This window comes from Dendrobates tinctorius, unplaced genomic scaffold, assembly GCF_039654945.1.
Source record: "Dendrobates tinctorius isolate UK_male_01 unplaced genomic scaffold, ASM3965494v1 ptg000007l, whole genome shotgun sequence".
NCBI classification, from domain to species: domain Eukaryota; kingdom Metazoa; phylum Chordata; class Amphibia; order Anura; family Dendrobatidae; genus Dendrobates; species Dendrobates tinctorius.
Genome location: NW_027361675.1, coordinates 43,964,512 through 43,991,438, shown reverse-complemented (window position 1 = coordinate 43,991,438; position 26,927 = coordinate 43,964,512). Strand labels below are relative to the sequence as shown.

The 26,927-nt window shown below is 44.7% G+C and overlaps 1 protein-coding gene across 3 annotated transcripts in view; it reads right to left on the bottom strand.

The window, feature by feature from the left end:
- LOC141088097 (ras GTPase-activating protein 4-like) overlaps positions 1 to 26,927 on the bottom strand; it is a 255,740-nt gene that overhangs the window by 43,887 nt on the left and 184,926 nt on the right. For all 3 annotated transcript variants that reach the window (XM_073574034.1, XM_073574043.1, XM_073574053.1), the window contains exons 13-17: positions 22,593 to 22,785; positions 19,386 to 19,523; positions 12,522 to 12,666; positions 2,277 to 2,446; positions 1,186 to 1,323 (exon numbers count right to left, since the gene is read on the bottom strand). In XM_073574034.1, the coding sequence (XP_073430135.1) occupies positions 1,186 to 1,323; positions 2,277 to 2,446; positions 12,522 to 12,666; positions 19,386 to 19,523; positions 22,593 to 22,785 (784 nt within the window). The remainder of the gene's footprint in view (positions 1 to 1,185; positions 1,324 to 2,276; positions 2,447 to 12,521; positions 12,667 to 19,385; positions 19,524 to 22,592; positions 22,786 to 26,927) is intronic.

The following is a 26,927-nucleotide window of genomic DNA, read 5'->3' as shown; positions in this document are numbered from 1 at the left end:
GGGAGATGATGGTGGACATGCACAAGCATTTTAGTAGATTGACTCATCTTAGGTTTTGGAGTTTTTAGCTGCCAGAGACAAGCGGAGGGAATGTAAATTCAGCCCAGAGGGCAGGAGGAGAGTGACCCAAAGGGGTTAAATGCTCGCGTAAAGCATGGCCTACTGCTTTTTCTCTGGGGAGATTTCAAAGACATATCTTGTGGGGAGAAGTCTAGTAACAGAGGGGACCACAAGCCTCTCATGTGGTAGCACCTCCCCCGCAAGCCAGGCCTTTCATCTACTGGTAATTGACATACATTCTGCTTATATCTTTTGTCCTGCAAGTATCTCTATTTGCATATCTGTCCATATGTCGTATATGTGTAACCATCGTGTATAGAATGTATTGTCTAGTGTACACTTAATGCGATTAAATATATAATTTAACCTTAGGCTGCTCTTTTTTCTACGAATCCAAACCTCCGTTTCTCAGCTTAACTTTCCATGCTACCGGGGCAGGTTTCTGGCCCGATATTATTCCGTTAATGGACTGGGCTAATATCTAACAAGGAACTTGTGGAAGTCCTACCGCGCTGCCAGGGCTCTATTTCTCTGGTGGTAGTGAAAAAGGCCTCTCATGTCTGTCAGGGTTGTGAGCGAGTGTGAAGCCACGTTAATGATTGCCTGGCCCACATCCTCTCACTCCCCGTTCCTCCCTGGACACGTGATCAGGGCGTGTGTGTAAAACTGTGCCAAGCTGACCTTACGTGCCTCCAGGGGGTGCGGAAAGTCATGTTTGTGCAAGTGAGGAGACCACACCATGTGATCTTGCTGATGTAATAGTGACATCAGGCGGGGTGGCGAGGTGCGGGTTCTTCACATGTGGTGGCAGCGGAGGGATCTCTCCGGTGTCATCTATCACAGATTGTATGTATTGAGTATCTGGACATGGTTCTTTGGTTGTTGATTCTTTCTAGGCAACTGCATAATATTTATACTGATCTAAAGTCAGACATTGAACTGGCTTCAGTAGACATTGGTTGTTTCTTATTGATTCTAATGGTGGCTATTGTTAATATTTTCTTTATAGTTAAAAAAATAGAAAATAAAGCCTTTAAAAATAACAAATCCTCTGTTCTACCCCCCATTGTTAATAGTGAGGCAAAATGAAATGTTATTGTTCTATATTGATAATATTATCAGTACCTTACACTGCAAATATAATGCTTCCAGGCCGCCATTCTCATCTGTGTAAATAATTTGCATTACATTTGAATTTCCAAAGCTTTTCTCTTCCACTTTTTCCAGGGCTCGGACACTTGATAGGGGTATAAATGAACTTTTCTGCTCCAAGACAGAAAGAAATAACATACATTAAACATTGCCTGATCCCCTATTTAAGCACATGGACTTCAGCTTAGGACCACCTCTATGAGCTAGAGTGGAGAGCTGCTAACAGGCATTTGTTCTAAATATTAGCTAAACGGCCATTTACATGTAGTACCGTACTACATTTGCCTGGTAGTGGTTGCTGCGGAGAAATAAGTATTCAATGGTGACTTTCCCTGGTTAAACTAACTGGGAACCTTGGAGTTGGACCTGTGGTGATCTGAGCATTAATATATGAACTTCCTTATAGAATTTTATATATGGGAAACAGTATGTCAATTTAGAATCTGGTTCCAAGCATCTCAAAAGATGGGGTCAAAATTTGACTAATTTGAACAGATCCTTTAAAGGGAATCTGTCACCCCTTTTTTGAGATATCATATAATGATGTCATTCAATTGTGTGTCACATAAGGATTCTCTTAGTACTTTTGCTTCCCCCTGACCCCGCACCTTTCATGCATAAATACCTTTTTTTATAACGGTTCAGATGTATGTAAACTGCCACGGTCCGGTCCGCTGGGCGGGGCTTATTCAACGGCTCCCTCCCTGTCTTGCTCTACGCATTTCTTCTTGTGTAGAGCAAGACAGGGAGGGGGAAGCAGGTGAATAAGCCCCGCCCAACGGACCGGACCGTGGCAGTTTACATACATCTGAACCGATATAAAAAATTTATTTATGCATGAAAGGTGCGGGGTCAGGGGGAAGCAAAAGTACTAAGAGAATCCTTACGTGACACACAATTGAATGATATCATTATATGATATCTCAAAAAAGGGGTGACAGATTCTCTTTAACACTGGGCATTTTAATTCTAGATTTGCTGTAGGCTCATCTCATAAACAACATATATAGGGCCATTTATTTAGGATTAAGAAAAACAGAATAAAATCCACTAAATTTTCTAACCTTGGAAAATTGAGTTTTTGCAAAACTTAATGCGTCAACAGTTAATGAGAGGAAGAGTTTTTTGAAAGACGATGAGAGCAGGTATCCTTTACATTTAGTTTTATAGACCATCAGTTGACCTTCTTTGACCGTCAGGCTCTGAAGATTTAGTGCTTTCTGCAGATCAAGCTCTAAAATAGAAAGAATATGAGGTTAAAGGGGTAGTCTTATCTCCAAGATCCTATCCCAATATGTAGTAGGTGTAATAATAATAATATTAGCAAATACCTCCAATTACAAATGTAATATAGTTCTTATACGCTATGTCGCTTACCCCATGTGCAGGGCTTGGAGTAGCTAAGGTATCCAAGGTTACAACCACTAACAGTTAACTAACCAAGTAAATGTCACTATATGAGAGGTCGTAATCATGGATACCTAAGCTACTGAAATGCCCTGCACATGGGATAAGTGACATAGCGAATCAGACGAACTATACTACATTTCTAATTGGAGGTATTTGCTAATATTATTATTTTTACACCTACTTCATATTGGGATTGGATCATGGAGATGCATGTATTTCACGCCATTCAATGTTAGCAAGCAGTGTGAATGGTAACCATGTCATTCAACTTCTGATCTGCACCAGCCTGCATATATTTCACTCTCTTCAATATTAGCAAGCAGTGTGAATGGTAACCATGTCATTCAATTTCTTTACTATAATTCATCTGTTACATTGTTCTCAGTACTTACTGTTGTATATCCATGGGGGGGGCACTCTGTAGATGTTATCTCAGTAGAGGTGCTATAGCATAGAGATGGTATCAGGACTGCGTCTTTGATCGTGTTTTGCACACCAGGAAGTGTGGAGCAGCTGTTGCTAATTTGTAACTAAGCAGCTCCCACAATCCCTCTCTCCTGGCCCTGTATTGGGGTGTATAAATTAAGACTAATCCTAAGGGGAACACGCAAGTGAGGGGTCGCACGCATTAAGCAAAGCATCGCATTAGCTAAGCATCCAGCAAAAGACAGTTACTCCATGACAGTTAGGGCCCCGTCACACATAGTGACTCACCAGCGATCCCGACAACGATATGAACTTGTCAGGATCGCTGGTGTGTCGCTACATGATCCCTGGTGAGCCGCCAAACAGGCAGATCACAGCAGCGATCAGGACAGCGACACGCGGGTAACAAGCGACGCACGTCGCTTAGTTACCCGCAGTGTACGTTAAGATACCAGCTCGCTGGTGCAGGGGGCTGATAACCAAGGTAAACATCGGGTTTCTAAGCGCCGCGCGGCGCTTAGAAACCCGCTGTTTACCTTGGTTACCAGCTCCAGCTCGCTGATCGCTGGTCTCCCGCCTGCCACACGTAGCGATGTGTGCTGGCCAGCGGGAGACCAACGATCAAAAAAATGACCAGGCCATTCGAGCACGATCAGCGATACCCAGCAGGGGCGCCGGTCGCTGATAAGTGTCACACACAGCAATCTCGCTGGTGAGATCGCTGTTGCGTCACAAAACTTGTGACTCAGAAGCGATCTCGCTAGCGAGATCGCTGTGTGTGACGGGGGCTTTAGTCAGGACAGGAGCCAGGTAAATCACACTTTGCTCTCCCTTTTAACCATGTACTTTATTTCTATCCTCCTGTGCTCCCTTGCCATCCACATTCACCACCCCATCCCCCCACCATCACGACTCATACACATCAGCCCCTCTATACTTCCCTCTCCCATGTACAGCTCCCATGCACTTCTCACCTTCCTGAAAAATCTCAGTCCATCTTGCCCAAACACATTGCCCAAAAAAAGATTTACTTTTCAAAGAACTACTTGCTTTTTATGTTCCTACTCCTTCTGATTTCAGGGGACATCTCCCCCAACCCCGGGTCCACCATCCCCCAACCTCAACCCCTACCCTACCCCATATCAAAACCATAATAATCTTATTAACATAACTTGCGCTCCCTCATCTCCTTCATTTAATTGTGCCCTCTGGAATCCATGGTCTGTATGTAACAAACTTCCTTTCCTGCACAATTATTTTCTGAACAACTCTCTGAATCTGTTGGCCTTCACTGAAACCTGGATTCAGGACTCTGACACTGTCTCCCCTGCTGCCATTTCCCATGGTGGCTTACAATTCACCCATTCCCCGAGACCCACAAACAGACCTGGTGGTGGAGTCGGCATACTCCTGTCCCCACAATGCACTTTCCAGGTCATCCCCCCAGTTCCATCACTCTCATTCCCTTCTTTTGAGGTCCACACCATTATGCTCTTTCGTCCCCATTTACCGGCACCCACCCACTTCCTTGACCACTTCTCAGCCTGGCTGCCGCACTTAATGTCCTCAGGACTACCAACCCTTATCTTGGGAGACTTCAACATCCCCATTAACAGCCCCACTTTCACAGCTGCATCCCAGCTTCTAACACTAACCACTTCTCTTGGCCTCTCACAGCTCTCAACCTCTGCGACACACAGACGGTAACACCCTTGACCTGGTCTTTGTCCAGCTCTGCTCAATCACCTACCTAAATAACTCACCGCTTCCCCTCTCTGACCAAAACATTCTCTCCTTCACGCTCACAAATCCTCGCCCACCCCAGCACACTCCTACCTACCACACATTCAGAAATCTCCAAGCCATTAACCCTCAGACACTTTCAGACTCCCTACACTCATCACTGTCCCCCATCTCCTCTTTTTCCTGTCCTGATCTGGCTGTACATCACTACAACGACACTCTTAGAAGCACCCTTGACCAAGTAGCGCCCCTCACCCTCAGAACCTCCAAACACAGAGTAAAACAGCCCTGGCTCACATCGCAAACTCGACTTCTCCAGCGTTGCTCTAGAAGTGCTGAACGCCGATGGAGAAAAACCCGCACACCAGAAGACTTCATCCACTTCAAATTTATGTTCAGAACCTATAACTCTGCCCTTCACCTCGCCAAACAGACCTACTTCACCACCCTGATCTCCTCACTAGCCAACAACCCCAAGAAACTTTTTGACACCTTTCACTCCCTCCTCAGGCCAAAAGCACAAGCCTCTGTCACAGACATTTGTGCGGATGACCTGGCCTCCCACTTTATAGAGAAAATAGATAACATCCGTCAGGAAATCGGCTCCCAACTACCAACTGCTGTGACTCCTATCCCTCCCTACATTTCCCCTGGCTCAGTTTCCACATTTGATCCCATCACAGAAGAAGAAATCTCCAGACTCCTCTCTTCTTCTTGTCCGACTACATGCACTACTGACCCCATTCCCTCCAGTCTCTCTCTCCAGTCGTCACGACTCACCTAATTACTATCTTTAATCTCTCCCTCTCCTCGGGCATTTTCCCATCCTCCTTCAAACACTCTATCATTACTCCATTACTAAAGAAACACACTCTCGACCCATTCAGCACAAATAACTACAGACCAGTCTCCAATCTCCCCTTTATCTCTAAATTTTTGGAGCGCCTAGTCTACTCCCACCTTACCCGTTACCTCTCCTCTCATTCTCTCCTAGACCCTTCATAGTCCGGCTTCCGCCCCCTACATTGGACTGAAACTGCACTCATCAAAGTGACCAACGACCTTCTGACAGCAAAATGTAACGGTGACCACTCTCTACTCATTCTTCTCGACCTTTCTGCAGCTTTCGACACTGTTGACCACTGTCTCCTCCTCTCTAGCCTCCAGTCACTAGGCATTAAGGACACTACTGTCTCCTGGTTCTCTTCCTACCTTTCTGACCGCTCCTTCAGTGTTTTGTTCGCTGGCTCCACTTCATCTCCTCTTCGTCTCGCTGTCAGGGGAACCTCAGGGCCTCCTTCTCTTCTCTCTCTACACGGCCCCAGTTGGACAGACCATCAGCAGATTTGGCTTTCAGTACCATCTTTATGCTGATGACACACAACTATACACGACCTTACCCCTGCGGTACTACAGAATGCCAGTGACTGTCTGTCCGCAGTCTCCAACATCATGTCCGCTCTCTATCTGAAACTTAACCTCTCAAAAACTGAACTTCTTCTGCTCCCACCATCTACTAACCTCCCTAAATCTGACATTTCCCTCTCCATGGGTGGCACCATAATAACACCCCGGCAGCAGGCGCGCCGTCTGGGTATTATGTTTGACACCAATCTCTCCTTCACATTCCATATACAATCTCTTGCCCACTCTTGCAGCTTACACCTAAAGAACATCTCTAGAATCCGCCCTTTTCTCACCATGGAAACAACAAAAACCCTCACTGTCGCATTGATCCACTCCCGCCTGGACTACTGCAATGCTCTATTAATTGGCCTCCCTGTTACTCGACTTTCCCCTCTCCAGTCCATACTTAATATAGCGGCCAGGGTTCTCCATCTGGCTAATCGGTACTCGGACGCGTCCGCTCTTTGCCAATCGTTACACTGGCTGCCCATTCATTATAGGATCTAATTCAAAGTACTTGTTCTCACCCACAAAGCACTCCACAGTGCAGCACTCCCCTACATCTCCTCCCTCATTTCTGTCTATCGGCCTAACCGACCGCTGCGCTCTGCAAACAGCTTTCGACTAACCTCTGCACTAATCCGCACCTCCCACTCCCGACTCCAAGATTTCTTCCGTGCTGCGCCAATCCTCTGGAATGCCCTACCCCAAGAAATTAGGACCATCCACAATTTACACAGCTTTAGGCGCTCCCTCAAAACACATTTGTTCAGAGCGGCCTATCACGTTCACTAATCAGTAATTTTATGTGTAAATGTGCGTGTGTAGCCCATTCACTATCTCAATCTATCCCTCACTCCCTCAAGATGACTAGACCATCATTGTAAATACACCATTGTAAATACACACCTGTACTTTGTATCTCCCCCACCTCATTGTAGATTGTAAGCTCTCACAAGCAGGGTCGTCTTATTTTGCTTTAATTATTGTATTGTTAACGTTGTTACTTATGACTTGTGTTTTGAAACTGTTAAACTGTAAAGCGCTGCGGAATATGTTGGCGCTATATAAATAAAGATTTATTATTATTATTATTATTATTATGGGAATACCTTTTTAACACAATACTGTCAATATTAAATACAATTATTTTACAGTCACCGCAGAGGATATATTTGAATTTAAAACACTACTAGCTGAAGAGCACGGCTTTGCCTGGGCATAGTAACCAACTGTGGTTAGTTATAACAAATTATAATGATTATATTGCACATAAAAACATTTCACATCATATATTCAACACTACAGATTTGCAACACAAATTAACTAAACGATTACCCAAGTATTGATAGTATTTTATTTTCAACTCATTCAAGAGCCTTTTGATAAACAACATGTTTGGTTTTTCCTTTTGGTGCAAAGATGAACAGATTTTTGGCAGTTCCAACTCTTGAACAAATCATGCAAAGTTGACCATGAGAAAAGCATGAAGATTGCAAATCGATCCCTATTACTTAAATTGATCCCTACTACTTTCAAGGACTGCCCCTGAGCATTGTTAATGAACATTGCAAATAGCAGTTGAACTGGAAACTGGGGGCGTTTAAAATCAAAAAACAAATCAGATGGAATAAGTGGAATTCTTGGAATGAAAATGTCCTCTCCTTTGGCACATCCTGTTTCTGAGCTGTGTATCTAACCCTATCCTGTGTGATAATGTCTGCTGAGCTGTGTACCTAATCCTCTCCTGTGTGATACTTTCTGCTGAGCTGTGTATCTAATCCTATCCTGTGTGATAATGTCTGTTGAGCTGTGAATCTGTCACGTGTACAGTCCTGTGTGACATGACCCGCAGGCCAGTAACTGAAACAACAAAACCAACACGTGTACCTGTCCTGTGTGACAACCCGCAGGCCGGTAACTGAAACAACAAGACAAAGGGGAAGGGGAAACAGTTACAACGGTGGGCCCTGCAATAGGGAACAGGGACGTGGAGACCTCCTGCACTCCCCTGAGGCAGTGTCCCTAAGCCCTCCTAGCGTTTCCTATACAGGCTCCTCACCTGTCGCCGACCAGGATACCTGAACCCTCACTCGCCCTACACCTACCCCTTGCTAGGGAACTGGGTGGTGCAGACACTGGTCCCACCGCTGCACTAATACACACAAGGAAAAATACACAAAACGGGGAATACAACGAAACACTTATCTATCTCTGCTGCAGTCACCAGGCAGCAGAGTGCAGCACCAGATCAGCTTTCAGCAGTGGCTCGAACCCTCAGAGCCAGCTGCTACCTACGCCATCTTGAGCAGTGGCTCAACACCTCAGAGTCAGCTGCTCCCCTTTCTCTGCTGCAAACACCAGGCAGCAGAGTTTAGCACCAGACTTTCAGCAGTGGCTAGACACCTCAGAGCCAGCTGCTAACTTCACCAGGTTTCAGCAGTGGCTCAACACCTCAGAGCAAGCTGCTCACTTCACTGTGGTTGGAATCCACAAAGGAAATGCTATCACCAACACCTGCTGATAGACCAGCTGACCTCATATAGCAAAGGAGGTGCAGTCACATCAGCAGGGCCCAAAAACATGTAATAACCCCAGTGACCACGGGGGGCAAAAGGTAAAACAAATAAACTATCAGATGTAATGACACTTGTGGCCACCGGGGGCAAAAACCCATATTAAGCCCCCACAAGCCTGAAAATAAAGGTTTTATTGAGGGAACAGAATCTGACACAGATCCAAGAATTGGACTGTGACAGTACCTAATCCTCTACTGTGTGATACTTTCTGCTGAGCTGTGTATCTAATCCTATCGTGTGTTACTGACTGCTCAGCCGGGTATCTAATCCTATCCTGTGTGATACTGACTGCTGAGCAGTGTATCTAATCCTATCCTGTGTGATACTGACTGCTGATCCATGTGTCTAATCCTATCCTGTGTGATACTGACTGCTGAGCCGTGTATCTAATCCTATCCTGTGTGATACTGGGCTCCCCCTGCAGTCTGTGTCAGAGTGTTGTCTGTATTAGCACGGTAATAAATTTTGTTATTTCCAGCTTTACAGAAGGACGATAACACCATAGAAATGATAAGAATAATAGGCCTCAATTACCACAACTGTCTACAAAGTGTGGCAAGTTTTGAGTGGCAACTTTTGTGTTTGGACTTTTATGTGGTGAGGTTGTTGTATGTGTGGTGAAATGTGTGCTGAGGGTGGTATATGTGTTGAAGCATGTGGTAGTGTGTGGCGCATTTTGCATGTGTGTTCATATCCCCGTGTGTGGTGAGTATCCCATGTCAGGGCCCCACCTTAGCAACTGTACGGTATATACTCTTTGGCGCCATCGCTCTCATTCTTTAAGTCCCCCTTGTTCACATCTTGCAGCTGTCAATTTGCCTCCAACACTTTTCCTTTCACTTTTTCCCCATTATGTAGATAGGGGCAAAATTGTTTGGTGAATTGGAACGCACGGGGTTAAAATTTTGCCTCACAACATAGCCAATGACGCTCTCGGGGTTCAGACGTGTGACTGTGCAAAATGTTGTGGCTGTAGCTATGACGGTGCAGATGTGGGCAGCACGGTGGCTCATATTCCGCAGCGCTTTACAGTTTGCACACATAAAATTTCACCTCACAACATAGCCTATGACGCTCTCGGGGTCCAGACGTGTGACTGTGCCAAATTTTGTGGCTGTATCTGCAACGGTGCATATGCCAATCCCGGACATACACACATACATACAAACATACACACACACATTGAGCTTTATATATTAGATTAGCTGAAGAGCCCGGCGTTGCCTGGGCATAGTAACCAACTGTGGTTAGTTATAACAAATTATAATGATTATATTGCACATAAAAACCGTGCATCTAATCCTATCCTGTGTGATACTGACTGCTGAGCCGTGTATCTAATCCTATTCTGTGTGATACTGTCTGCTGAGCCATGTATCTAATACTATTCTGTGTGATATTGTGTGCTGAGCTGCGTATCTAATCCTATCCTGTGTGATATTGACTGCTGAGCCGTGTATCTATTCCTGTCCTGTGATACTGACTGCTGAGCTGTGTATCTAATCCTATCCTGTGTGATACTGACTGCTGAGCCGTGTATCTAATCCTATTCTGTGTGATACTGTCTGCTGAGACATGTATCTAATACTATTCTGTGTGATATTGTGTGCTGAGCTGCGTATCTAATCCTATCCTGTGTGATATTGACTGCTGAGCCATGTATCTATTCCTATCCTGTGTGATACTGACTGCTGAGCTGTGTATCTAATCCTATCCTGTGTCATACTGACTGCTGAGCTCTGTATCTAATCCTATCCTGTGTGATACTGCCTGCTGAGCCATGTGTCTAATCCTCTCCTGTGTGATACTGACTGCTGAGCTGTGTATCTAATCCTATCCTGTGTGATACTGACTGCTGAGCCGTGTATCTAATCCTATCCTGTGTGATACTGGGCTCCCCCTGCAGTCTGTGTCAGAGGGTGGTCTGTCTTGGCACGGTAATAAATTTTGTTATTTCCAGCTTTACAGAAGGACGATATCACCATAGAAATAAGAATAATAGGCCTCAGTTACCACAACTGTCTACAACGAAAACTATTGCTGATAGCAACCAATCACAGCTCATTTTTCATCTTTTAAACAGCTCTGGGAGAGCGTGGCGAGTTTTGAGTGGCGACTTTTGTGTTTCGACTTTTATGTGGCGAGGTTGTTGTATGTGTGGTGAAATGTGTGCTGAGGGTGGTATATGTGTTGAAGCACGTGGTAGTGTGTGGCGCATTTTGTGTGTGTGTTCATATCCCCGTGTGTGGTGAGTATCCCATGTCGGGGCCCCACCTTAGCAACTGTATGGTATATACTCTTTGGCGCCATCGCTCTCATTCTTTAAGTCCCCCATTTTCACATCTGGCAGCTGTCAATTTGCCTCCAACACTTTTCCTTTCACTTTTTCCCCATTATGTAGATAGGGGCAAAATTGTTTGGTGAATTGGAACGTGTGGGGTTAAAATTTCGCCTCACAACATAGCCTATGACGCTCTCGGGGTCCTGACCTGTGACTGTGCAAAATTTTGTGGCTGTAGCTGCGACGGTGCGGATGCCAATCCCGGACATACATACATACATACAAAATAAAAAAAACACATTCAGCTTTATATATTAGATTTAACAATTAAACAAAGTCGAGTCACTTAGTGAATGCATGTCATTGCTTCTCTCATACTGATCCTGAACAGGCTACAACAGCATTCACCATTGCGCTGGCTTCAAAGCTGACATCTCATAGCACTTCTGGCTGTCTTAGAAATATGCTGATTTGCATCCTTTACAGCAATCTGATATAAGAGAAATTAACAGACCTCCTCTATTACATGACATAAACTGTTAAAGGGAGTCTGTCAGCCCAGAATGACTGCACATACCAAGTAAGTTGCTTGAAGCACCCTTGCCGTGGCCAATCATTTAAGTGCACCTTCCCACCTACTTGTATTCCATCCATTTCCACCCTCCTTTAACTCTATGAAGCCAGACAAATCTGTCAATGAAATAAAGAGGGGGATGGAGATAGAGGGAATATAAGTAGGTGGGAAGGTGCACGACAAGGGTACACTGAGCGACTAACTTTGTATGTACAGTCATTCTGGGCTGACGGACTCCCTTTAAGGAGCAGGATTGCAGACATAAGTATAAGTATCATAAGTACATTGGGATATTTTTTACTTGAATGGAAATGCAATACAGAGTCAACGTCTCTATTAACATATGTGGACAGGACGTCTTTTTCAAACGAATTCCACCTAAAAAGCAATGCAAAACTACAGCAAAAAAAAATTAACATACTGCACAGCAATGTAAAAACTGCATTACTGTGCACATGCTCCGTCTTTCGTCACTTCTTTTAACTGCTTCAGTGAACCGTGAAGCATTCAAAAGAAGCAACATGTTCATTCTCTGGGCAGCTTCTGCTAGGAAGATGCCAACAGAGGAGGTGCCATAAAAGCGATGTCAAAATTGCCAGCAAGTCACTTCAGGAAAAAGACCCTTGACTAGGAAAATGTTGGCAGCTCCACTGGCGTCTTATAGACGTTGTGTGCACATACTTTGTTGCCAAGGAGGCTGCCACAGTGTGAGATTGGGGCTGTGGATTTGGATCAAGCTGGAACATTTGTAATTAATCTGGATACTAGACTTTGAAACTATAGTGCCAAGCTTTGTGGGAACAGTGTACATACAGTGATTTTAATAGTGACAACCCAGCACTGACAAGATTCAGGATTAGTAAAATGAGATTTTGAGTTCCCTTGTTACCTTCCTTCTCCTCAATGTCTATAAGTTTGACGATGAATTCCTTCAGCTGAGAAACTCCTTGTTGGATGGTTGGCTGCAGTGGAGCCATCCAGGACTCCTTGGCTCTGCTTGCTGGAGCATCCATATTACCAACATTCTGTATAGCCTATAATACAAAGTATAGGATTATTAAGAAGTAGGAAATGTGGAAGCAAAAAACTGATTTTAAGTTTTTATGAAGATTTATAGAGGAACTATCTAAAAATGGAAATAGATACAGGAAGCAAAAAATGGACACATATGCTGGTAGCCCCATCAGCTCATCTTAGCTCACCATTTCTGTATGATATATTCTATAATTGTATATCAGTAACGGATTACATGCTATTATTGGGCTAAGAACCCAACAGTTTGCATTTAAGGTGAGCCATCAGTACTAGACAGTAGTGCTTTTAATTGGGTCATATTTCCATTCATACTTATTTTGTCTGCAAAATTTAGAATCAATAATTTGTATATTCTTGAAAAAGAAATACAAAATAGAAAACACAGGGATTTTTGTGATAACGCACCACAAAATCCTTTTCTCTGAGATGCTCATTGGGGGACACAGACCATGGGTGTTATGCTGTGGTAAATAGGAGGCTGACACTAAGTTGAGACAAAAAAGAGTTAGCTCCTCCTCCGCAGCATACACCTTCCTGCTGGCCCCAAGTGAACCAGTTCAGTGCAAAAGCAGTAGGAGATCATTAATATCATATTAGAGTACAGTTGTCAACCTCATATCAGAGTATAACCCACTGAATGGGAGACAAGAAGCAGAAGCCATCAGGCTAACAGGGTGGGTGCTGTGTCCCCCAATGAGCGTCTCGGAGAAAAGGATTTTACGGTGAGTTATTACAAAAATCCCTGTTTCTCCTTCACCTCACAGGGGAACACAGACCATGGGACGTCCCAAAGCAGTCCATGGGTGGGCAACAATATAACAGATAAAAACCCATGCAGTGGCTGAGTAAAGGTGCCCTACCGCCTGTTGCAGAATAATCTGCCGAGGACCGTACTGCGGAAGTCTGAGTATGAGTAATGCTTCAAGAATGTGTAAATGCTGAGCTAAAACGTAGCCTTCCAGACCTGCAGACTTGTTCAGTCGGCATGTGAATCCGAATGGCCCAGAGGGCAGACAACGACCCCGTAGAATGCGCCCTAATCCCTCCTGGGATGGGCCGCTTCTAAAGTAGTATAACTCCTGACTAGCCAAATTAATTTCTTTGGCTATTGTGACCCTGAAGTGGCTTACAAGAGAGTGCAGTCCTCAGGACATACGTCCTGACAGCCGTCATTGCATGCAGGGCGTGCGCAACTACATCCATCTGAAGTACCAGTGTCGGGCCCAAAAGAGGGCGAGACAAAATCATTGCTTAAAATAGAAGGGTCAACCAACGCTGGAAAAAAGGGCAGAAACGATCTGAGGACAATTGTATCCAGGTTGGAAAGCAGAGAGAAAAAAAAACAGATCAGCTAAACAGGACATGGCTGTCAGCTCCAAGCGTCGCATAATAAGTGACACTGCGACAAGAAGGGCGACTTCCCAAGACAGAACTGCCCACAAGACATCCTGGAACGGTTTGAAAGGCGTCTCTTAAAGCGCACCCAGGACCGAATTAACGTTCCAGGCTTCTAACGGACCTTTGTAGGGGGTTCCCCCTGAGAAGTCCTGAGAATGAAAGTCATGAATTACGTCTTGGAAGCAATCCTGCGCTGAAACAGAGACAGGTAGAGCCAAGAACTTGAGTCCTAAGTCAGTCTGGAGAAAACTCTCAAAAGAACTGGAGCGGTGAAGACGCGAAGAGAACGACCGTGGTCCTAGCACCATGCGACAGAAGGTGTTCAGGAGAGGTGAAAGATGCAACCTGACGTTAGCCTCTGGGCACCAACCATAATGGAGACCCCTGAGGAGAGTCGATTAGAGCCCAGGCTTTGAGACCTATCTCTCTCAGGCCCAGACACTTTGGGGAGGACCCTTACATTGCTGGCTGGATGCATGGGAAGACTGGGATCCCTTGCCGATGGGAGCACCGGATATATGCGAGAGGACCAATATCAGATTTGTTGCTGAAGGCAATGGGGAAGATGCTCTCAGCCCTGTCGGGGACGACATTTGTCCTTCCTTCTATGGCCTTACAGATAAGCTGAACCCACTACTGCCCAAGTAAACCCACTCTGGTAAGAAAGGGATGTCGCAGTTCCTTCTGTGGGTGCAGCCCTCCCTCCATTCCGTGAGCCATAATGCCTTATTGAGTGTGATGGCATTTGCCGCTGTGGTGCAGCCGGCCGCATGTGAAAAGGGCGTCCAGCTAAAAAGAGAAGAGAGCTGGTTTAGAGGCTCACAGAATTGAACGAATCAGACTCTTTGTCGGTCTGCGGGACCTTTAATTGACTATCCACCTGGCCTGGATGGCCCAGGGATTCAACCCAATATTTCCGCTAACCAGCCGAAAGCAAGGGGGATTCCACCTTTCCGGAGACTTCTGATTTTGGTTATCCCATCGCTCCCTTTGCCGGTCAACTATGCTGCGAGCCACCCGGAGTGTGGTAAACGCTGTATTATGGGGTATAGTTCACCGGAAGAACGTTATGATTTGGGACAGACCAGGAATTGACCCTCAGAAAACTGTGTGAGTGCCATGAAAAAGACAAATCTTCCAGTTCTTTCCCTTTTTTTTTTTTAATCCTTAGAGAATCAAAAATCAAGGCAAAACATTAAGCTGATACACAGAGTCATGTACTCTGTAAACCTGTGGTGAAGGGGAAGTGAGACACAGAGCATACGGACATTTAAGCCCGTAGTTGGTCGAATAGCGTACTGTGAGCCCTTTCTCTAGATATCTGCGCATTTGTAGAATGCCTGCGGCTGCTAATCGACGACTGCTGTGATCCTGTGAACGCTCTGATGCACAGAGGAATCGAGGATAACCTGAGCCAGAGGAGAAGCCTGCCCGGAGAAGGGGGGGGTGTTCATAAGTCGGGCCCCGTGTTAACGGAGTCTAACACTGGCGTGGTGAGATGGCCTATGGATCTCCATGAATCAACTTTTTGGGCATGCGAAGGGAAAGCATAATTCCAAAATAAATACTGCCGGTGACCTGCGATTTCCAGCTGGTCTCCCATTTTGGTTCTGGCCCGGCCTCAAGCTGCTTAGTGGGTGACACCCGATGAGAGCAGTAACGCTCAGCCTAGAAGGGCCGGTGGTCCGAAAACTAGCATTCTAATCCTCTGGAATGCAGGCTGGCCGGGGATATAGAGGGTCAAAGAACACACACATATATCTCTCTCTCTCTATATATATATATATATACAGTTGTGGCCAAAAGTATTGACACCCCTGCAATTCTGTCAGATAATACTCAGTTTCTTCCTGAAAATGATTGCAAACACAAATTCTTTGGTATTATTATCTTCATTTAATTTGTCTTAAAAGAAAAAACACAAAAATAATTGTCCTAAAGCCAAATTGGATATAATTCCACACCAAACATAAAAAAGAGGGTGGACAAAAGTATTGGCACAGTTCGAAAAATCATGTGATGCTTCTCTAATTTGTGTAATTAACAGCACCTGTAACTTACCTGTGGCACCTAACACGTGTTGGCAATAACTAAATCACACTTGCAGCCAGTTGACATGGATTAAAGTTGACTCAACCTCTGTCCTGTGTCCTTGTGTGTACCACATTGAGCATGGAGAAAAGAAAGAAGACCAAAGAACTGTCTGAGGACTTGAGAAACCAAATCGTGAGGAAGCATGAGCAATTTCAAGGCTACAAGTCCATCTCCAAAGACCTGAATTTTCCTGTGTCTACTGTGCGCAGTGTCATCAAGAAGTTTAAAGCCCATGGCACTGTGGCTAACCTCCCTAGATGTGGACGGAAAAGAAAAATTGACATGAGATTTCAACGCAAGATTGTGCGGATGTTGGATAAAGAACCTTGACTAACATCCAAACAAGTTCAAGCTGCTCTGCAGTCCGAGGGTACAACGGTGTCAATCCGTACTATCCGTCGGCGTCTGAATGAAAAGGGACTGTATGGTAGGAGAACCAGGAAGACCCCACTTCTTACCCTGAGACATAAAAAAGCCAGGCTGGCGTTTGCCAAAACTTACCTGAAAAAGCCTAAAACGTTTTGGAAGAATGTTCTCTGGTCAGATGAGACAAAAGTAGAGCTTTTTGGGCAAAGGCATCAACATAGAGTTTACAGGAGAAAAAAAGAGGCATTCAAAGAAAAGAACACGGTCCCTACAGTCAAACATGGCGGAGGTTCCCTGATGTTTTGGGGTTGCTTTGCTGCCTCTGGCACTGGACTGCTTGACCGTGTGCATGACATTATGAAGTCAGAAGACTACCAACAAATTTTGCAGCATAATGTAGGGCCCAGTGTGAGAAAGCTGGGTCTCCCTCAGAGGTCATGGGTCTTCCAGCAGGACAATGACCCAAAACACACTTCAAAAAGCACTAGAAAATCGTTTGGGAGAAAGCACTGGAGACTTCTAAGGTGGCCAGCAATGAGTCCAGACCTGAATCCCATAGAACACCGGTGGAGAGATCTAAAAATGGCAGTTTGGAGAAGGCACCCTTCAAATATCAGGGACCTGGAGCAGTTTGCCAAAGAAGAATGGTATAAAATTCCAGCAGAGCATTGTAAGAAACTCATTGATGGTTACCGGAAGCGGTTGGTCGCAGTTATTTTGGCTAAAGGTTGTGCAACCAATTATTAGGCTGAGGGTGCCAATACTTTTGTCTGGCCCATTTTTGGAGTTTTGTGTGAAATGATCAATGTTTTGCTTTTTGCTTCATTCTCTTTTGCTGAATGGGCACTAACCTTGCCCTCAGTGTTGTATGACCCTTTAAGTCATATAAGGGTGCCCATACCTTGGTCTGCAGGACAGTGGTACTTGCCCAGCCTCACGCTGATTAGCAGCTGCCACCTGAAGGATGGAGCGACCGGCGGCGCACTCCAGTGGAGGATGAGAGATAGTCATCTTCTGCGGACCATAACTCCTCGAGGGTCATGGTCCCACAGCCAACACGTCAATGTACGTAAAGCACCCCGGCAAGGAATATGGTCGCCGGGATTAGATCCCCCTCTTCCCCTGGCCAGGGGGGGCGTCTGACACTCACCGCGGTGCGCGTCCCGGTATGGAGCCTCCGCGATGGGAATTCAGCGTGGAAGCAGGCGTTCCCCAGAGAACCACCGCCGCGTCACTCCGGGAGAGGGTGGCTCCTCTGAAGTAGGCCAAAGCCAGGGCCTAGATTATTGACTGGCGTGTCTCCAGAGAAGGAGTCCGTGGACCAAGCGCTTCCCGGCGCACACCGAGGGAGGCGCTGACACTCCCGCTCTGCCATGCCCAGTGTACCTGTAAGAAACGTCAGGCAGATCGGCGGGACCTCCAACATGACGTGCGGCTGGTGGGCGAAGAAACCGCCTGCGACCTAGTAAGGGCTGAAGCCGGGGGCTAAATTAGTGGTGCCCGGCCGGAAAGAACGACCAGGCCCGCGACGCACCCCGAAGCCTCCTTACCGTCACGCCAGGGGGAGTGAGAGCAGAGCCTCTGCCTGCAGGCCAGTGCTGTGACAGGGACGGTGCAGGAAACCTCAATCCACCATTCCCTCTGAGGGGGAGGTGGAGAGGGACCGTCCAGCTCCCTGCAGCACTGCTGTTTCATCAGTGGTGGTGCAGAGGGAGCAGCACGGACGCCGTGGGGGGGCCTCTGTGTATCCTAAAGGTTCGCTCCACTAGGATTTCACAGGGCTATGTCAGGCTGTGGCAGAACTTGTAGTGCGTGGCTTCACGAGAGCAGTCATGCTCAGCCTAGAATGGCCGATGGCCTGGCACTCACCACGGTGCGCGTCCCGGCATGGAGCCGCCGCAATGGGACTTAAGCGCAGAGGCGCGCGTTCCCCAGGCGACACTTGGACTGTTCGGTCACTTATCTGGTCGCTTTAGGGGCCATGAGTAATCTTTAGGATGGTACGGGGTAAGTGAATGCCTCAATCCAACATCCCTTAGAAGGGAAGTGGTGAAGGATCATCCGCTTTTAAAAAGTGGTGAAGCAGTGGGGGCTGCATGGACGCCATGTAGAGGCCTCTGAGCATCCTATGGGTTCAATCCCTAAGGATGGGCAGGTTGCCCGGCATAGGTCTGGCTGCGGAAGAGGATACATGAAGGCGACCCCCCATGTGCTCATCCGAAAGTCGGTGCGGGGAGATCGGTGCCCTTTAAGAGACCCGTCGCCCTTGAATCAGCTCAGGCATGGCATCCCACGTCGCAGGAGAGGCAACGTGGAGGCGACACTCGCACGTGCTCGCCTGTTGATGGTTTGGGGAAATCGATACCTTGAAAGGCTCCATTGCCCCTTCATCCGGATTAAAAAATGAAAAAAGTAAAATTCAAAAGTGAAAATAACAAATGGTCTGAAGACCAGGCCAGTGTGCCTCCTACAGACACTTAGCAAGAACTGGTTCACTTGGGGCCAGCAGGAGGGTGTAAGCTGCGGAGGAGGCGCTAACTCTTTTTTTGTCTCAAATTATTGTCAGCCTCCTACTGGCCACAGCATAACACCCATGGTCTGTGTCCCCCAATGAGGCGAAGGAGAAAAGGTTAAGGTACATGTGATGGGAAACATGTGATGCATTTATGATGACTGGATGGATCAGATTGCATAGAAAATATTTTCCTCTGTAACCCAAAATGGTCTTGATTTTCTCTCAGGAAAAATAATCAAGAATCGAACTAGGAACTACATTAGGTGGCAAAACAACTGCAATGGAACATGTGTTGATCTTCCCATTTTGCTCTTTGCAAACCACACATACGTAAAGCTTTGTCACCTTAGCTAAGAGAAGCAATATCCGACTTGTGCGAGCATCAGCATGCTTTTCTCTGAGATGGAAGAGCTTAGGTGACATTATTGCAGGGGAGAAAAACCGAAGACACAAGAAACTTGTCACTGCAATGAACTTCACATTCTGAAAAACACACAGAACGAATAGAGGTTAGTAGCATTATGGTTAGCTATTGTTTAAAGAAATCATTGAAAATGATTAGAATGTAACCGATGCTCTATAAAATACAACCAGCACTATCACGGTGTCACATTGACTGCCCAATCCCCTACAGACAAATGACAATCAGTTATAGCATTTGTTGCAAAAATATAGATCTTTCTTGGGTCTATGGGTATAAAAAAATCAGTACAAATGAGTACAATGTAAAATAAAGTAAGAAAAAAATCATCAATTTTATCTATGTAAAACCTTCAATAAAAGGACATCAATTTCAATTTTAACAGTAAGAATCCCTATGTGTCTACCCCCTAAAAAATATTGAGAATGCAATACTCAAGGATTCGCCTGCCCACAACAACCCCAACCATGAAATGATAAAGTGGTTGTTCAAGAATAAAAAAAAATGGCCATAGCCTAAAGGAAATTGAACACAATTTAATAATATATCTTCTTTCATTCATACTGCCCCGAAGCCCTGATTCCAGACTCTGTTGACATAGTTTGGCTTTTCCGCTTCACGTTTCATTTTGACTAAAAAAAAGAGAGCTTCCTCCCACCTTTGTTTGGGTGACTTGTATGAAGGGGGCTGGCTGACTGGCTCGTTACAACAGCTAAACTAAGTACATGCTATAACGATGAAGCAGCAGTGATTGAGAAAGACGCAAAGCCAACACAGAGAGGGGGACAACAGCTTAAAAGGGAATCTGTCAGTAGGATGGAGCCTCTTAAGCCATGTATATGGGCAAGCAGGCCATAGGAAGGGGAATAAAATGACTCCATGATATCTTGATAACTCTCCTTTTATTTATAATAAAGCTCTGGAAGCAGATTCTTATAAAAGATCTGTATTACTATTTTTCTGAGTGACTTAGCATACTTTGCATTTGTTTTCCTTTTAATCTATATGTGTGTTTATTGTCTTTTTTGAATCAATAAAGGTTGTTTGTATTTGATTTGATTGGACATTGGGCTTCCTTTTCTTTATAGGTTTTTCTTTTAACAAATGGCAAGTTTTTTCTACTTAAAGCACCACTCCAGCGTTTTTTTTCCTTTCTATTTCACCCCCGGAGTGTATAATCTATGTTCCCTGTCCATAGCAATAAAGTTACTGGCTGCCGACTTCTGCTGTTCTCGTCACCACTCTGGTCATCTTTTGTAGGTGATGTGACCTGCTGCATCTCTCCAATGTTTTCTATGTAAGTCTATGAGAGCCAGAACGAGGCCATTACAAGGTTCTCATAGACTGACACTGAGAGCTTGTGACCATTAGCTGTGACTTCTGATCAGTCAGGAGCTGCGGTCACAAGATGGTGGAATTGGACCAGTCAGTCACCGGCAAGAGCAGAGAACAGCAGTTGGTGAGTATTTTACTAAAGGAAGGGAGCTTACATTAGTGATACCACTCCGGTGGTGAAATAAAAAAAACAACAAAAAACCGCCTGTCACAATAAACATGCAGTCCAATCTGAGCAGGGGGAGCGGCGAGGACTAATATGTTGTTTAGTGAGAAATTATTCCATACAACCTATATTTTAATAAGTTAAACCTCTGCTTTTTCTGGGATTTTTGGTCCAGTAGGTGGTCTTTCAGTTACTGACAATGACTTCTGTATGCACTTAAATAGAGACAGCTGTCAGTCACTGATAACACCGCCCACTGTGCCGAAAATCTCAGAAAGTGCAGATGTTTAAATTTATGTGATGAAACACAGGTTTTACTGAATCTTTTCTCACATAACTATATATCATTCTGGTCAGCTCCCCGTGCTCTATAACATGGTGCTTGCAGATTGGATAGCATATTCATGGTGACAGGTTCCCTTTAAATCCAGTTAATAAACAAGGATCTACAGAAAGTATTCAGACCCCTTTAAATTTTTCACTCTTTGTTTCATTGCAGTCATTTGGCATATTCAACAAGTTCACAGATGCAGTAGGAAGATGGAAAAAAGTTCTACAAAGTCAACTATCACTTCAGTCCTCCACCAGTCGGGCTTTTATAGCAGAGTGGCTCGACGGAAGCCTCTTTTCAGTGCCAGACATATGAAAGCCCGCAAAGAGTTTGCTAATAAACACATGAAGGACTCCCAGACTATGAAAAATAAGATTCCCTGGTCTGATGAGACAAAGATAGAACTTTTTGGTGATAATTCTAAGCGGTATGTGTGGAAAAACAAGGCACTGCTCATCACCTGCCCAATAAAATCCCAACAGTGAAACATGGTGGTGGCAGCATCATGCTATGGGGGTGTTTTTCAGCTGCAGGGACAGGACGACTGGTTGCAATAGAAGAAAGCATGAATGCGGCCAAGTACAGAGATATCCTGGATGAAAACTTCTTCCAGAGTGCTCTGGACCTCAGATTTGGCTGAAGGTTCACCTTCCAACAAGACAATGACCCTAAGCACACAGCTAAAATAACAAAGGAGTTGCTTCAGAACAACTCTTACAACTCTCTCACACAACAGTGACCATTCTTGACTGGCCCAGCCAGAGCCCTGACCTAAACCCAATTGAGCATCTCTGGAGAGACGTGAAAATGGCTGTCCACCAACGGTCACCATCCCACCTGACGGAACTGGAGAGGATCTGCAAGGAAGAATGGCAGAGGATCCCCAAATCCAGGTGTGAAAAACTTGTTGCATCATTCCCAAGAAGACTCATGGCTGTACTAGCTCAAAAGGGTGCTTCTACTCAATACTTAGCAAAGGGTGTAAATACTTATGACCCTGTGATATTTCAATTTTTCTTTTGTAATAAATTTGCAAAAATTTCTACATTTCTGTGTTTTTTTTCCATCAAGATTGGCTGCAGAGTGTACATTAAAGAGAAAAAAATGAACTTTTTCGAATTTACCAAATGGCTGCAATGCAACAAAGAGTTAAAAATTTAAAGGGGTGTGAATACTTTCCGTACCAACTGTAACTCCACATATACTAATGAGATCAAAGTAGCACCTCAAAGACAGCGGATGACCCCGAGAACAATATTCAGTGTGTAATAGTGCATAATTAATGCATCCTAAACAAACCATGTGTTTATTTTCTGGAAAGCGTTCCTCCACCCTCTTGAACAGCTGTCGAAATGTGGCCCGTATGGTTACAGGACAGATCTTCACTGACTTGGCTATTGCTATTAGGAGTTCAGTAAGATAAGACTGAAGATGCTGAGCACTCTGAAGGATTATTTCACTCTCTGTCTGGATCCGATGTAAACCTGAGCAACTGAGAGAGAAAAACATAGCATCAGTAATGCCCAACTAGAAATAAAAGTGATGTAACAGAATCATTTTAAATTTAAAGGGGTTTTCCGCATGCAGCCTGCATACCCTATCTTTAGCATTAGGTACGCAGGCTGTGCCGATGTATGCGGATGCCTCCGCATGCATCGTTTTGACGGTGCGCCGACCTGCGCCGAACGCAACATGTTGCATTGCCACCGCACCGTCAAAACGACGCATGCAGAGGCATCTGTATACATTGGCATGGCCTGCGTACCTAATGCTAAAGATAGGGTACACAGGCCTCATGCCGACAGAGGCGGAGCTGACCGGAGGAGGTGCGGCCGTGGGCGGAGCTTCACGGAGGAAGCTCACAGCCCTCCACAGCTCCTCCATATGCTAGTGTGAAACAAGCCGAAAAAAATTGTTCCTGTGCTGAGATAATCTTATAAATGTGCCCCTGCTATGTACTGTGTAATGGTTGGGTCTGACCATGCAGGGACATGGTCTGATCATACCACGTCTCCTGGGCAGGGGAGGAAGTAATGTCCGATGTACATGCATAGAGACAATGGAGAAGATGGATTAAGTTCTCTATCTTCTCCACAGCTGTTATGTGATTCTCTCATGCGAGAGAATTAGATCACAGTAAGGTGACAATTGGATCAAACTCTGGCAGAGTTTGAGCCGAGTGTCATTAGCCTAATCGGCCCGATTCTCTTGCATGAGAGACTATACGACAGTATGACCAAGCCTAAAAACTGATGAAAGTGACCAAGCTCTGATGAAACTCGGATCACAAACACTAATGAAACCTAGACTATTCTTTTGTGTACAAGAAAAATCACTGAAGTGTGAAGGTACCTTACTGAACTATGTGACACTACAGAGTCAGTTTTCTCCTTTCTAGAGGAAAGCTTCTTGACATCCTCCGATACTACAAAGTGCACTTTGCATCTGATTTGCATGAAGACATAGTCTGCAGATTCATACAATGATACAAATACAGTATGTAACCTAAGTGATTTCATGAGCCAGATCTGATATCACTGTATCTCAGAAGCAATGTCAGTACAACTGTGCATACATTCTGTTTCCACCGTTGAGCTTCAGGAGAGAACCTGAGTTCCTCATGCCCAACGTCAGATTGAGTAGTATAAACCGTGAAGCGTACCACTATTATACTAATGTACCACTTGGCAGTATAACGAACAGATCTGAATTTATGAATGCTAAGAAAATCCTTCCAGTCTGTATGAGAAGTACTAGGCGAGAGCTGTTTTTTTGTGATTTTGGTTGGACCTCCTGTGAAGAGAAATCTTAATGCTATAGTGCTCAGTGACACGCTAAAGAATTGTATGCTGCATCAAGTAAGAGCATGGACAGTTCTGATTGCACAGTGATGCTTCAGGCCACCCGGCTGTGCAGGTAACCGCAGAGATCAGACCTTTACCGCTGAAAAAGCGTCAGCATATGTCCCTCCATTGGTGCTATGTATTTTAAAGTAATATAAAATTTTCTATTTTTTGGTAAAAGTTGCCTTCTGATCATCTTTTTGTTATTTTTATTTTTTTATTTTTTTTGTTTTCAAATAATTTTATTGGCTTTTTAGAAATAAACAGGGTAGAGTAAGGAAGGTAGGAAGGGAGGGAAGGGAGTGGGTAATAAACAACCTTGTACAGGTACGGAAAAAAATTTAAAAACTAGAGAACCCACAAATAGGCATAAAATAACATATATCGAATAACAACATAAAAGGAAAGAAAAAAAAAAATCGACAATCCTTATTATGGGGTAACATTCTTGGAAGGAGATACAGCATCTCAGTACTAGAGCGCCCAAGTTTAAACTTCAAAATATACTGCCTCTTGTTAAGTCTATTTGATATGAAATTTGTTGTTCCAGGTCTTCTATTTTTTAGTATATTTGTGGATGTGTTTGTTGTTAATCGCAAATCTGTGTTCTAAATCGCTGTGTTGGCCTATCTTGTCAAGTATGTCTGAAAACTTGGGAACCTCTGCTTTCTTCCACCATTGTGCTAACATGATCTTGGTCACTGTTATTTTTGAACCTTTATGGTAGTTGATGATAGGCGTTAAATTCCTTGTGGATACATGGCAAGTATAGTTACAGCCAATTATTGATACCATGTGTCCCGGTCATACTTAGTGGATTTGTCTAATCTTTGCTGTGTTTTGCACAGGATTCTTGTTTGATATGGATTTCCAGACCAAGGAGAAAGTTTGGCTCTCACATATCGAACAATATTTTGGGGGAGAAGGGTCCAACATAAAGCAGAATGGGAAATGGGATGAAAAAAAAGAGGCCCCTTGAAAAAGGCAGGTCCGAAACGCGCGTCGGGGCGGATGCGCTATCTAGGCACTGGAGCAACCCCCTGACAGTCACCCACTGGTAATTATTACAATTTATTGGGCAGTGTCCCTTGTTAGTATAGCGGTCATTATGGCAGACATAGTGGTGTGTAAGCAATGTGGATAGGCGGGTTTCTGCGGTCTTTGCATATGCATGTATAAGCTGCTATAATTTGCATTCCCAGGTGACATTTTGGTGTGGTTATATATATATGTGATATGGCAATATAATTATATTGTGCCACCTGCGGCTTATTTATTGTTAATCAGAGATCATTTTGGGACACTTATCTATTAGATATATATTGTTATAAATGTTCTATGTGCCTGGATGTGTGCGTCATTTTGTGTGTGTGATCGCACTATACATATGTGTTTTTTCTATTTCCCCTTGTCCCTCCATTGGTGTTATGTATTTTAAAGTAATATTTTTTCTAATAAAATCTTCTATTTTTTGTAAAAGTTGCCTTCTGATCATCTTTTTGTTATTTTTGAACCTTTATGGTAGTTGATGATAGGCGTTAAATTCCTTGTGGATACATGGCAAGTATAGTTACAGCCAATTATTGATACCATGTGTCCCGGTCATACTTGGTGGATTTGCATCAAGTAACAGCATGGACAGTTCTGATTGCACAGTGATGCCTCAGGCCACCCGGCTGTGCAGGTAACCGCAGAGATCAGACCATTACCGCTGAAAAAGCGTCAGCATATATATACTTGTGATATGCCATTATTCTACAAGATGGCCTTCTCCTGTTTCACCATGATAATGACCCTGTTTAATGGCCATAAGAATTTTTTGACACATTTGATGCTGAAAAAGTTATCAGATTTGTACATAACCGTGGTCTGAAGTATAATGATTCACAAGCCGTCTGTGCCACCCACCCAAGCTCTTGTGGCAGTATAGAAAGACATATCTGCAGCCCTATAAAATCACATAAATACCTTTTCTGGGGTGCCGATGGTATTTCAGCAGTTTAGGTATTAGATATGCAGGAAGCACATATTGAGAATATATTCAGATGTCAATATATTTTGGGCCATATAATTATTTATTATTATTATTATTTATTTATAAAGCACCATTGGTTCCATGGTGCTGTACATGAGAAGGGGTTACATACAAATTAAAGATATCACTTACATTAAACAAACTAACAATCACAGACTGATATAGAGGGGAGAGAGGACCCTGCCCTTTCGGGCTTACATGCTACAGGATGGTGGGGAAGGAGACAGTAGGTTGGGGGGTTGCAGCAGCTCCAGGGATGGTGAGGAGGTAGCTCCAGTAGTGGTGAGGAGGCAGCGGGGATCATTGCAGGCTGTAAGCTTTCTTGAAGAGATGGGTTTTCAGGTTCCGTCTGAAGGATCCGAGTGCGGTTGATAGCCGGACGTGTTGGGGCAGGGAATTCCATAGGATGGGGGTTATTCAGGAAAAGTCTTGGAGGCGGTTGGGTGAGGAGCAAATAAGCGTGGAGGAGAGAAGGAGGTCTTGGGAGGACCGGAGATTACGTGAGGGAAGGTATCGGGAGATTAGTTCAGAGATGTATGGAGGAGACAGGTTGTATATGGCCTTGTAGGTCAGTATTAGTAATTTGAATTGGATACGCTGAGGGAATGAGAGCCAGTGAAGAGATTTGCAGAGGGAAGAAGTGGAGGAGTAGCGAGGTGAGAGATGAGTTAGTCGGGCGGCAGAGTTGAGGATGGACTGGAGAGGTGCAAGGGTGTTAGCAGGGAGGCCACAGAAAATGATGTTGCAATAGCCGAG